We start from the raw sequence: 12,984 nt of genomic DNA, 5'->3' as shown, positions 1-12,984 counted from the left end.
CCAGGCCGCCGCCGCCGGCCGCACGTCTGCTCTGGCTCGGCAGAGCACGAAGGCTCAAGGTCGCCCGGCGGGGACCAAAGCTCCAGGTACCCCGGTGGGCAGCATCCCCACCCGCCTCTGCTTGGCGTCCGAAGCCCGCGCTCTCTTGCTTTGGACTTGACGGAGAGGTCCGCTCGCCCTCCAGCCTCCGCCGGGTTAACCGCCGGCGTTCATCCTCAGGTCTCTTGCCTTCTCGCACCCAGGCTGGAACGCGCCTTTCCTCTTACCATCTCCGCTGCTCCTCTCTCTCTGCCACTTATCAAAGCTGTATTTTCACTTTCACGTTTGTGACTACTTGTGTGTAAAGTTCTAAGTTAATACGTGAGGCGAAAATTCACTCGCCTTGAAATTTCAAAATCACCCTTGAAAAATCGCCCATAAATCACAAGATTTGGTGTCTGTACTCAAGGCAATAATATGCAAGTACACGTGGATAAAACATGCCGCAAAGGTGCATAGTAAATAAAAAAATACGGATGCAAAATATAACTTTTAAGTGCAAAAGATAAAAATGATATCAGGGAAATGAGCCTGCCTGCGACGCCACTGGACTTGTCACTGCCTCCTGCACTAGGCTGTAAGAGGCACGAAGACAGGCCTCGTCTGTTTTTGCTCATCACTACATCCTTGGCGCGTGGCCCTGTGCCTGGCACTTCGTAAGTGTTCAATGATCTATCTCGAATAAATGAACGAACGAATGAATGAGTGAACGCTAGATCCGACTCCGCAGGCACATCGAGAAGCGAGAGAGAGCTGCCGGCCCAGCGTTACGCTCTTAGCCGCGAGGCCGGGATGCTGACAGCGGCCTCCAGACCCCCCCGCGCCAGCTCCCGGCGCCTTCACGTGCGCCTCCTCCCACCAAGGCCTTCGCGCACGCCCCGCCCCGTCGCGCACGCACGCGCCCTGCGGCCCGACAGCCCGGTCAGCCCGCACGCCACGGCTCACCCGCGCGCCCGCTGCCCCTCGCGCCTTTGCCCGCTGGAGGGCGCTCCCCTCCCGCCCCACGCGCCCACACACGGGCGTCTCTCGGCCCCCTGCGACTCAACTCCGGACCCTGGGCGCGCGCCGCCCCCTACCTGAGGGCCGGTGAGGGAGGTGCGCGGAAGGGCTGAGGGGCTGAACAAGACCGTAGCGGGAGGCGGGAGGCGGGAAACGAGAGAGCGAGCGGCCGCGGCAGACGGTCTGGGCGCGGGCGCGCGCGCGCTCCCGACCCTCGCTCTCTCCGTCGACTCCCGGCCAGAGCCCAACCCTGCTGCCGCGCGCCGCCGGCCTCGCCGCGCCTAATAACAACAGCGCCCAGGGTCAGGTGGCCGCGCGCGGACAGCGCCGCCATTGGCTCGGCGGGGAGCGCGGCGCGCCAGGATTGGCCAGGGGGCGGAGCCTCTGCCGGTGCGGGGGCGGGGCTGGAGAGGGAGGTGGCAGGGGCGGGGCCAGGCCTCGGTCCGCGCCTTTGTGCCCGGCGCGCGCTCTCCGCCTGCTCCGGCTGCATCGCCGGCTGCATCAATAATTCAGATCGGCGGCGGCGGCGGGAGCGGCCGGTGCGGGCAGGAGGCGGCGGAAGCAGCGAGGATCAAGCGGCAGCGGCTATGCATCCAAGTGCGGCTGGGCAGCCGCGGTACCCCTGAGACCCGGGCAGGGCTCCGGGAGCATCGCGCGGGGGGCACGCTTGCCCAGGAGTGCAAGGAAGACCTGAAGTGTCCAGAGCGGCGTCGGTGGAGCTGCTCACGGAGCTGAGGAGGGGGTTTCGGAGCGGGGCTGGGGCGGGGGGGGGGGCGGCTGGCGCAGGCAGCCCCCGGGGTGGGGGGTGGGGTGGGCGCCGGCGCCGCGATGCTGGGCGTCGTGGAGCTGCTGCTGCTGGGGGCAGCATGGCTGGCGGGCCCGGCCCGCGGGCAGAATGAGACAGAGCCCATCGTGCTGGAGGGCAAGTGCCTGGTGGTTTGCGACTCCAACCCTACGTCCGATCCCACGGGCACAGCTCTGGGCATCTCTGTGCGCTCCGGCAGCGCTAAGGTGGCTTTCTCTGCCATCAGAAGCACCAACCACGAGCCGTCCGAGATGAGTAATCGCACCATGATCATCTACTTCGACCAGGTGAGTGCTCCGGGAAGATTGGATTGGTGGAGGTTAGGGGAGAGGTGGTAGGTAGATGTTCGATCCTCTCCGAGGTCTCTGCGGAAACGCAGGGACAAGAGTTCTGGACAGATTCTTGCCTACTCCCCTTCGTTCCCGTCTCGTTATAGGTACTAGTGAACATCGGGAACAACTTTGATTCAGAACGCAGCACTTTCATCGCCCCGCGCAAAGGGATCTACAGTTTTAACTTCCACGTGGTAAAAGTCTACAACAGACAGACCATCCAGGTCAGCTGCCGCCTCAGGGCCAGGCCCCAGCCCCGGTAGGGGGCTACTAGCCGCGGGATTGAGCGAGCCCTGTGGGGGTGGGAGATGGAAGGGGCAGCTGCATGTGTCCGGGCTGCTTGGAGGGACGGGTAGCAGGGCCTCACGGTTCTGTGGCTTGGACTCTCCCTTGCCTTCCCTGTCATTGGTTCTTGGAACCTATTCCCATCCCCAGGCACAGTTTTCTGCGTCTGCCTTCTGGGACCCTGCAAAGAGCTTCTCCCGCTATTGGACTCCAGGGATTTCCCTTAGAGGTTTCTGTTAGCATCAGGGACAGTTCCCGCTTCGGGAAGCTTTCCGCGATCCTCGCCCTCAGCACCACGGACAGTATCCCAGACCCCGTCCCAGCTCTGCAGCCCGCGAGACGCCTGTGCGCTTGCGTTCAGCACCACGCTCGGGGCGGGGTGGGGTGGGGGTCTCCTGGCGTCTTTATGGGGGCCGACTCCGGATTTCTGACCAAGCAGCGCCGAGCCGTAGCAGTTTAAGGGTGGAGACAGAAGGGAGGTGCATAGTGCCACTCCCTCCTGGCTCCTGCCTCTCCTTAGCCAGCACTCGCCGGCTCTGCAGGTTCCCAAAGGTGTCCAGGATTCCTTTGGGCGGACACAGAAGGCGGAACGCGCGGTTGGGGAGAGGGCGCAGGGCCTTTGGCTTCTGGTGCCACCGCAAGGGCAAAACCAGGTGGTGGCGGGCGAGGCTGGATCTGGGACGGGAACTGAGCCCGGGGGTTGGGGATGAAGCACTGAGTGCAGCTCTGCGCGAGATTTCTCATCAGCCGAAGCCTTGCCTGGCTCCTCCATTGCGTCTCTGCTGTGTCCTGGCAGCCGGGTCCGGGAGGAACCAGGCGTTTTGTGTGTTTGTTTCTATTTGTTTGTGTTCCCGGAAGCGCCAGTTGCCTGAGTTTCTCTTTGAGGCTGGGGGGAGGGCGAGGCTGAAGGTCTCTGGGCGCTTGAGCCACCTACGGGTTCATTAAACTGGATAAGAGAGCGAATCAGGATTCTATTGGCGCGTCCAAGAAATGAAAGTGACTCCTGTTTTGGGGGCAGACCCTTCCTGTCACCCAGATGGGCCGTCTTTCGCCTCATTGGACCCTCAGCAGTAAACTGCAAAGCGCCTTTTCTTTCCGCTCTCCCGCCCCACCCCCGCCCCACCCCCGCCCCACCCCCGCCCCCTGCTTCCAGGCCTTAACGGCTGTTAGCCAAGCGGCGAAGGTTCGCGGCTTTATCGCCGCTTCGGTACCCGCCTAGGTTGCGCCTCTGAAGCGGGCCTGTCTCTTTCTCAGGTGAGCCTCATGTTAAACGGGTGGCCGGTGATTTCAGCCTTCGCTGGTGACCAGGACGTGACCCGGGAAGCCGCCAGCAACGGAGTTCTAATCCAGATGGAGAAAGGCGACCGAGCATACCTCAAGCTGGAGCGGGGAAACTTGATGGGGGGCTGGAAGTACTCGACCTTCTCGGGATTCCTCGTATTTCCCCTCTGACTGGCTCATCGCGGGAATGGAGGCAGGGAGAGGGCGAAGGCAGGAGGGGAAAATGATAAAGAGGCAGAACTTTAGAGGACGAGAAAGCGGCACGACTTGAAACTTCCTACATGTTCCGCAGCTGTATCCGGGTAAAAGGTGCGCACCCGGCGGTCGGACAACTTTGTCCGTTTCCTCTAGGAGAAGTAAATTCCGCTTAGCTCTGCGCACTCCCATTTCCAAAAATAAACTCGCCTCCCGCATTCCAGTGGCAGTAATCAAGAGAGACTCCTTGTCATTGTTTCTTACCCTCATGTTCACGTTCCCTACAATTTATATAAAAGAAACTTTGCATTTCACTGTATAATGTGAAATATCTTCCTCCTTTGAGTCGCCATCTGAATCTTTACACCCGCTGAAATCTAATATGTCCCTCCCCCCTTTTTTATTTTGGAGAGGGGGGAAGGTGTTTTTTGGGTTTTTTTGTTTGTTTTTGTTTTTCTGTTTTTGTTTTTGTTTTTTTGATGGGGAGGTAGTTTTAATTTGGCAAGTATTGCTCGGAAAACACCCGCTCGAATTAATTAGCTGAAGATACTTTGTATCCTCGGCTGCTTGTTAGCAGAGAAAGAACTCACCTTAGCGGTGACTGGTTTAAAAAATATATATATATATAAATATATATCATTTGTACACGAAGAACTCTTCCCAGTGGAAACTGGCTGTATTTCCGTATTTCTATGTCCTATTCGGAGTGATCGTGAAATCTAAGGCTGCTTGATGTTCTGATGCTTGTTAATGCCCTCGTGTCCTGTGGCTCCACTAAACGCCAGGAGGTTCTTCCGGACGCTTCCTCGTCCTCTGTAACATACCTGTGAATAGCCAAGATTTAATTTTGCTTTAATCCAATAAAGTTGAAGTGGGACTTTTATTTTTCTGAAACTGCTTCCTAAACTCCGCACCTTCCCCAGTTACAAGGTCTGGAGGCAGCGGTGCGGAAGGGCGAGATTCAGAGTGGTAGGGGACTTGGTGGGATGCAACCCAAGAAAAGCCAGGGCAGGAGGGCTTCCTCGCCAAATCGGCCTGCGCTCCTTCCTGCGCAGGCCTAGGGCCAACCCTGCATTCACCCCGTGCTCCCTGCTTTGGCGCAAACGTAAGAAATTTGGCTGAAATCTTGCTAGGCCAGGCCCGGCTGCCGGCCTGGAAGCGAAGTTTGGGCTTTTCGCAGTCCAAATGCATCAGGAGTAATCCCAATTCGAGGAGCCGGAACCTTTCTGCCCTAAGCGTCACGCTTCCCACGCCTCTGCCTCTGGACTCTCTGCTCACAGATCCCGAAGCAGCGTATGTTTTATTCCGCCGCCTCTGAATCCCGAGTCCTCCCTGCCGTATTACCCAGCTCCCGGGACCTGTGATCGCGCTCATCGCAGGACTTTTATTCAAGAGGTTCGTCCAGGAGTTTTGATTGTATCGGAACATAATGTGAAAGCAAAATTGAAATAAACGACTTCGTTTTAAGTCTGGAAGTCTGACCAAGTCGCTTCGGCAGACGGGAGGTCGGGCGTGGGAAAAGAGGTGGGCAGCCCAGGGGCGGGAGCCGCGGCATGGGCCCCTCTGGCTCTGTTCGTTTTGGAGGCTTTTTCCTGGCCCGAGATTCAGAGATGAATTTAATTAGCTCCTGGAGGCTGGAGAGAAGGGGGGTGTGAGGGATTAATAATAGCATAATAAGCAATGTTTCTCTATTTGTTCCCGCGGCTCCTCCGATTTTGAGACTCAACAAGCACGCGGCCTGCGCTGAAACTCACACCGGGTTATTCCTCAGCTCGCGGTCCAGGGGTCCGCATCTCTAGCAGGCGCCATCCACAGCCCCAGCGGCCCCGGATCCTTCGGGAGTGAGGAGGGGACCGGGTGCTTTTCTGTTCCTGCGCCACAGTTCTCCACCCTAGTCACTCCCCAGGGAAGTGAGGACGAGGAGTCCTAGAGGAATTTTTTTTTAAAAAAACTGTTTTTTAAAAAATGAGACACTTAAAAAAAAAAATCCCTTCTCTGCATTCTTCCGGTTGGGAGGTAGAAATCCGGGAGAGCTGGAGCCTTGGGCAGCGGAACCAGCTCGACCCAGTCGCTCAGCCGGAGCAGAGCCCGCCCGCCAGGCACACACAGATACCGCCCAGGCCAGGACTCACGGCCGCGGGGCTGCGGTAGCCACCGCCCAAGGGAGCTGAGCCCCAAACGCGCTTGAAGCTTACTTGGCTGTGAGCGGGTGGTCACCCCTCTTCCTGAGGAGCAGACCACCAGGGTGGACGTCCAAGCTGTGGGACCACCAGGCTGTGCTCCGCTGGGAGACTTTGGCAAGTCCCCTCGCTTGGCCTCAGTTTGCCCATCTGTACAAAGACAGAGAGGAATCTAAACATCTCCAAGAGCCCTCTTGGCCTGAGGTTCCAGCGGTTCTCTGGTTCTCTCTTCCCCCCAGTTCTTTTGCCTGGGTTTAGTGAGTCCCGGCTGCAGCTGAGCTGATCTGGCTCCTGAAGGCTAGGCCTGAGGCTGGGCTGGAGGCCAAGGGGGAGGCTCCAGGGACTCAGGCTCACTTTGAACCCCTGCTCTGGGGCCTGAAAGGTGAACACAGAGGGGGAGCAAAGGGGGCCCCAAGTGGGACAAGAGTGAGAAGTTATCCCTTGATTCTGCTGTGCCTCCAGCTGGCCCCTTCCTGTGGGGAGCTCTTCCTCTCCAAATTCTGACCTTGGCATTGGAGATCCTTCTCAGCCTGGTTCCAGCCACTTCTTCCACCTGCTGATCTCTTCTCTCCACCATTTGATGAACCCATGTCCCACTACTGTCTTCATACCTCCGCACCTGCTGTTTCTTTTCTCTCAGTTGAAGTACCCTTTTTCTTCTTCCCTACTTTTCAAAATCCTATCTTTCTGGGGATCTAAGCAGTTCATCTAAAAGGCTTGTCCTCCGAGAAGTGGTCCTGTCCATACAGCACAGACCCTACCTTCCCAAGGCTCACAACCACCTCCTTACCCTCCCACCAGGCCTTATTTGGAGCTGGCAGGGAGGAGACATTGGGGATTGGGCCTGTCTCCCCTCTGCAGTGGGCTCCAGGGGTTAGTGGTGACCCACAGCAGCAAGCGCTGGGAAGTGCTAAGCTGGTATTCCTGCCCTAGGGGGCTCTGAGGAAACGTGGGGTTCTCCACCCCTCAAACTGCCCTCCTCCTCAGGCCTGAGCTTCCCATTAGCCTGGATGGGGCTGTCGACAGCTCTCTCTCTACGAGGCCCATCTGGGGCCTGCACTTGGCCTTTAGGCCACCTCCCTCACCTCTGGGGCAAAGGTGATTTTTACCTCTGCCAGAGACAGGTGAATGACCTTCATCTGAAAACTGTGCTCCAGCTTCAAGGGTGGTGTGTTGGGGATTCAGAGGGATAGAGAAAAAAGGGGTCATTAGCTCAGTAGGGACTACCTCCCTGCCCCCAACCAGAAGCTAGGCGGGGGGGGGGGTGATTCTAACCTACACCTCACAATGGCTTCCTTTAGTGCTTAGGATCCTCTAGGCTTCTAGATCTGGGCCCTGCTTCTTGCTCTTATCTCAAATAAACCTGATCAGAATCAAGCCTGTAGGGGTTCCAGGACCACCCCCTCATTCGGCCTCACCCTCTGTCTGAAAGACTCCTCCGCTGCCCAGGTCACCTTGGTCACTTCCATCTTTCTTGCCTCAGTGGTAACCTCCTCTGGGAAGCCTTCCCCACCCCAGACAGGCAGAGCGGTTACTGCTTCCCGGCCTTCTTTGGAGTGTGGGCTCTCCTACCACACTGCCTCCTCCCCCACCCAGTTCCCTGAGGGCAGAGATTGAGTTAGGGGTCTGGTGCAGGGCAACTTCGGAGGGGGGACGGGGGGCTGAAGCTGGGGTGGAGGTAGGGGGGATGTAGTGGTGGTGATTTCTAGGACCCAATGAGCCCAGACCTGACTCCTAAGCCTCGGTTTTCCAGGGAGCGCCCTGAGCTTCTGGGTGCCTCCGGGCCAGCGCTGGATCCCTGGCCAGGTGCCGGGGTCACTGTGGGCTTTGTTGTCTGCTGAGCCCCAGAGCTCTCTCCCTCGCCACGGCTTCCACTGTTAGCAGAGCTCGGGGCGCGCCCTCCAAGCAGCTCCTGGCCCGGGCGGATGGGCTCCTAATGAGAACATAATTACCCAGATGGACCTGGAGCCTCAGCTCCCTCCTTAGTTGTTACCCTAACGGGGTAGTGGAGGTGGAGAGAGTGCTGGGCGGAGCGACGGGGCTGGACGTTTCCTCGCGTGCAGGGCGGGGTCCTGGTGCTGTGCGACCGGAGACTACTTCCTTCCCAGCCTGAACCACATTTTCCTCAACTCCCAAATGCAAGGGGTGGGCTAGATGTCTGGGGTTTCCTCCAGGTGATCTAACATTTCTGATCAACCCGTCCGTGAGCCTGTCTTCCCCTCCCCCAACCCCGCCACCCAACTCCCAGCTGCGTTTGGCCGAGTCCGTGTCATCCCTGCTAGCTTTCAAATAAAACAGTGAAACTTTTTACGGAGTCTGGGGAGGTCAGCGGTGCCCTTGAACTGGAAGGTCAAGCTGGGAGGGAAAGTGCAGGTACACTCCCTTTGAGCCAATTCAGTGGGAAAGAAAAGCTTTCCCGGGGTGATGACAAAGGTCCCTTGGCCTCTTTGCACAGGGCTCCTCATTGAAAATACATCCACACTCTATCTGAGCCTCAGTTTGCTCATATTTCAAATGGGGACAATAATGCCTTTCACAGCAGGGTGGTTGCTAAAAGGCATAAAAAATACTCAGCACTGCCTGACACACAGTAGGTGCTGAATAAACACTAGCAACAGTGAGGAGCGATGGACACCGGGGGCATCACACTATCACAGAAGCAACACTTAAAGGAACATCAAGCAGATAGGAAAACTGAAACCAGAGAGGGGAAGGGACACAGAACACGTGAATTAGGATCCTGTGTCCTTTGTTTTCCCTGCACATTCATCTCCCCACCCACCTCCAGTTAATCATGAGAACAGGGGAATTTTACCCTGTAAGTGTCTTTCAGCTCCATCCCTGTTGCTCATATATTTGCATCAACCACTGTGGATGAATACTCAGTTTGCATGCTTCTCCATTGGTTATGAGCACTATTTACATATCTGTGTCCATTTAGAGGGTGAGCCCCTGGCATACCGCTCATCTTGCTTGGCCCAGTGCCTCCTGCGGTGTCAGGCCCAGAGCAGGGCTCCTGTGATTGTGTCAGGAGTGAAAGCAAACTGTGCCTGGCACAATTGCAGGCTATGGACCCAACCAGTGAAACTGCCCTTCAGGGGACCTCTCAGTCCTGCATGCACCCCCATCACTGAAAGGAATGCTGATGTGGAAGTTCTTCCAGACCCTGTGATGTCAGGGAAACCTTCCCGGGCACCTGCACTTACTCTCATCTCTTCCTATTTCACTCTGCACTCAGCCTGTCCCCAGGAAGTCCCAGCTTTGACCCTGGGATAGCAGTGAGCAGGGGCAGCGAGGAAGAGGCCACGGTTAGATGTATGGGTTGGTGTTTGGATTTCTTGCTAGGTCTTCACACCGGGCAAACATTTTCTGGCAGCCGTGAGGAGACTCTGTGCAACTGAAGGCAGGAAGGAGAACTTTATGATTATAAAGAAAGAACTTCCAGGTGTGTGGCCATAGCCCAGAGCCTAGGGAGGTCTTTGTTCATCTTGCTCAACTCTGAAGAGGTCAGGGAGGAGATGCAGAGGGAGGCAGCAGGGGAGGGCTCCAATCTGACCTTGAACTCTACCTCATCTGCAAAGTCCTCTCTGAACCCCCCCCCCCCATAAGGACCTGGCCCTCTGCTGACCACCTGAACTCTCCTATTCAGGTCACACCCTCACCACAATTCTGTTGGACTCTAAGCTCTGTGGGCATCAGTCATCATCTGTGGTTTCCCACAAGGCATCCAGAGCCTGGCACAGTGCCAGGGCTGGTAGATGCGCTATAAATGCTCCCTGAATGCATGAGTGAGTGAACACATGAATGGGTGGGCACAAGGAGGGAGGGATTACTGGTTGCATGGCGAGTGCATTTGTCTGGTCCACCAGAATGTGAACTCCATGAAAGTATCTACCTTGTTATTGGCCTTAGTTACAGTTACATTCTCAGTGCCTAGCACAGTGCCTGGAATAGAGTAAGCATGAACAGTATTTCCTGAACAAATGAATAAAGAATTACGGTACTTTGGACTGTGGGATTCTGGATTGCAGGCTTGACCTTGTACACTTCTTGAGATCCCCACTAACCCCATGAACAGCCACATTTATTTATTTATTTTTTTAAACATCTTTATTGGAGTATAATTGCTTTACAATGGTGTGTTAGTTTCTGCTTTATAACAAAGTGAATCAGCTATACATATACATATATCCCCATATCTCCTCCCTCTTGCGTCTCCCTCCCACCCTCCCTATCCCACCCCTCTAGGTGGACACAAAGCACCAAGCTGATCTCCCTGTGCTATTCGGCTGCTTCCCACTAGCTATCTATTTTACATTTGGTAGTGTATATATGTTCATGCCACTCTCTCACTTTGTCCCAGCTTACCCTTCTGCCTCCCTGTGTCCTCAAGTCCATTCTCTACATCTACATCTTTATTCCTATCCTGCTGCGAGGTTCTTCAGAATCTTTTTTTTTTAGATTCCATATATGTGTTAGCATATGGTATTTGTTTTTCTCTTTCTGACTTACTTCACTCTGTAGGACAGACTCTAGGTCCATCCACCTCACTACAAATAACTCAATTTCGTTTCTTTTTATGGCTGAGTAATATTCCATTGTGTATATGTGCCACATCTTCTTTATCCATTCATCTGTATATGGACACTTAGGTTGCTTCCATGTCCTGGCTATTGTAAATAGAGCTGCAATGAACACTGTGGTACATGACTCTTTTTGAATTATGGTTTTCTCAGGGTATACGCCCAGTAGTGGGATTGCTGGGTCATATGGTAATTCTGTCTTTAGTCTTTTAAGGAACCTCCATACTGTTCTCCATAGTGGCTGTATCAATTGATATTCCCACCAACAGTGCAGGAGGGTTCCCTTTTCTCCACACCCTCTCCAGCATTTACTGTCTGTAGGTTTTTGATGATGGCCGCCACATTTATTTTAGAGTGAAATTGGATTGTACCAGCAGTCTGGAGTTGACCTTACAATACAAGTTTTTCTTGCATGCTGCTTGCCCCTCCCCGGCCCCAACATATGGGCAATTCCTTAGAGGGTAGGGACCATATTTTATTTTCCTTAAAGGGCAACACCTAATAACATGATTCAGTATTGGTCGATTGGTTGCTTAATCCAGGATCAAGCCATTAGGTCTGTGGCAATGGGTGGGGTTGAAACCCCTGGTGATGGTGCCAAGCAGCTGGCGAAGCCCAGCAGGATTTTCCATGGTGCCAGCAGAGAAGCCAGGTGTAAGCAGTAGCTGCGCAGTGCATTGGTCAGTGAGGGAGCTGGTATTTCCCCAGCAGACCCTGGCTTGTGGCTGGACATGGGCTCTCTGGGGTTTTGCTCTAGCTAAATGCAGAATGACCCCTGAAATCCCCTCACAGTTTTGGATTCTGCTGCAGACCATGGAGGTGGAGTGGGCTCAGTTGGTTTCCTCTAAAGAACGTCAAGGATTCCCCCAAATTCCCCTCCTTCCTCAGACCCAGTGTCCAGCTGGGTGTTCAGCCCAACAGAGAGTTCTCTGGAATGCTCTGCCAGCCAGCAGCAACCTACTTCCTCAGGTGAGGCTCCAAGAGCCCTTTCTTCCATCCTCAGAAATTACTGCATGCTTCCAGGGAAACTTGCACAGAGGGGAGAGGGAATTAAATGGAGAGGCAACTGGGCATCGTGTCATCCTCATTTAAAAGGGAGCTGTGTGCTCTGCCCAGATCCTGTATTGGACAGACTCTCCTTGGTATTCTGAGAGGCTCAGAAATAAACTCCCCAATGTGTACTTCCACTGAGAAGTCCAGATGATTTTATAATGACTGAATGGCTCCAAATATGGACTTAAAATGCAGCTGATGAGGAGCCTGCAATTTTACTTAACTCATCTTGATCAAAGTTGGTCATTTTAAGTCTCAGCAATGTTCCAAATGCTCACTCACTCTCTCTTTCTTTCTTTTTGGAGAAGTTCATTTCAGGTAGACAGATTATTTACTTATTCTGAAGATGCCAAGGGAGAGGGCATGTTAGCAATACCAACTGAGCTGTGGGTGTGGGCTCGAAGCTCAGCCTTCATGTGGCATCTGTGTGTCTGTTGCTTTTCCTTTCATTTGCTCGGGGCTCTCTGTGCTTCCCAAGTGGGACCTTGCCTGCCAGGTCCACCTAAATCATCTCCGGCATCAGTTTGAGTGACAGCGGTGCTCTTTGAGGCTGTGAAGTTTGCAGCTGTTTTCCTTGATTGCCTAAATGTGTCCCTGTCTCTGTCATAAGAAATTGGGGTCCAGGCTGAGGGCAGAAACAAGCCTGTTCCCCCAGGAGCGAGACCACAGGACCTCCAGATGCGACCTCTATAGGATCCCGTTTCAACCAGAAGTCTATGAGATGCAAGATTCTCTGGGCGGCAGTTGGGGTCTTCATGTCTGAGTTTCTAGCCTAAATCTGTCACCAGAATCCCGCCTTCCAGCCCCAGCCTTCAGAGAAAGCCACCTGGTGACTTAGCTTTCAGAGCCGTGACATGGATTTTCTTTGGGCCCCTCATAGTTCATTCTTCCCTCAGTAGCCAGAGTGAACTTCTCAAAACATAAACCAAACCACACCACATGAAACCACCTAGTGCCTCCACAGTGCGCTGTGACTTTTTACTGTGGCTGGCTGGGCCTCCCTCCTCTGGCCCCAGCTGACCTCTACAAGCTTCTATCGCTTTCCTCTACTGCAGACAAGCTCATTCTGGCTTTCCGTCAGCTCCTAGAATATGCCAAGCTCTCTCCTGTCTCAGAACCTCTGCACAGGTTGATCTTCTGGGGCTATTTCCTTCTCTCTCAGGTCTCAGCAGGCCACCTCTGATTACTCTCTCTGATACCAAGGCACTTCCTTTATTACCAGTTGAGCTCTA

The 12,984-nt window shown here is 54.7% G+C and overlaps 2 protein-coding genes across 2 annotated transcripts in view; one reads left to right on the top strand and one right to left on the bottom strand.

Moving 5' to 3' along the window:
• The window catches only part of C19H16orf78 (chromosome 19 C16orf78 homolog), a 96,213-nt gene extending 94,884 nt beyond the window's left edge, over nt 1–1,329 (bottom strand). Inside the window, exon 1 of the mRNA XM_036832150.1 lies at nt 1,116–1,329. The gene's annotated coding sequence lies outside the window, so the exon portion shown is untranslated. The remainder of the gene's footprint in view (nt 1–1,115) is intronic.
• A 537-nt stretch (nt 1,330–1,866) lies between these two features.
• On the top strand, nt 1,867–5,403 carry CBLN1 (cerebellin 1 precursor). Its single transcript, XM_036832176.1, has 3 exons — nt 1,867–2,130; nt 2,280–2,399; nt 3,715–5,403. The coding sequence occupies exons 1-3, from the start codon at nt 1,867–1,869 to the stop codon at nt 3,910–3,912; spliced, it is 582 nt and encodes a 193-aa protein (XP_036688071.1). The 3' UTR covers nt 3,913–5,403.
• The last annotated feature ends 7,581 nt before the right edge of the window (nt 5,404–12,984 follow it).

This window comes from Balaenoptera musculus, chromosome 19 (assembly GCF_009873245.2).
Source record: "Balaenoptera musculus isolate JJ_BM4_2016_0621 chromosome 19, mBalMus1.pri.v3, whole genome shotgun sequence".
NCBI lineage: Eukaryota > Metazoa > Chordata > Mammalia > Artiodactyla > Balaenopteridae > Balaenoptera > Balaenoptera musculus.
Note: the sequence above shows the minus strand (reverse complement) of the source record. Positions and strands in the feature narration are given on the sequence as shown.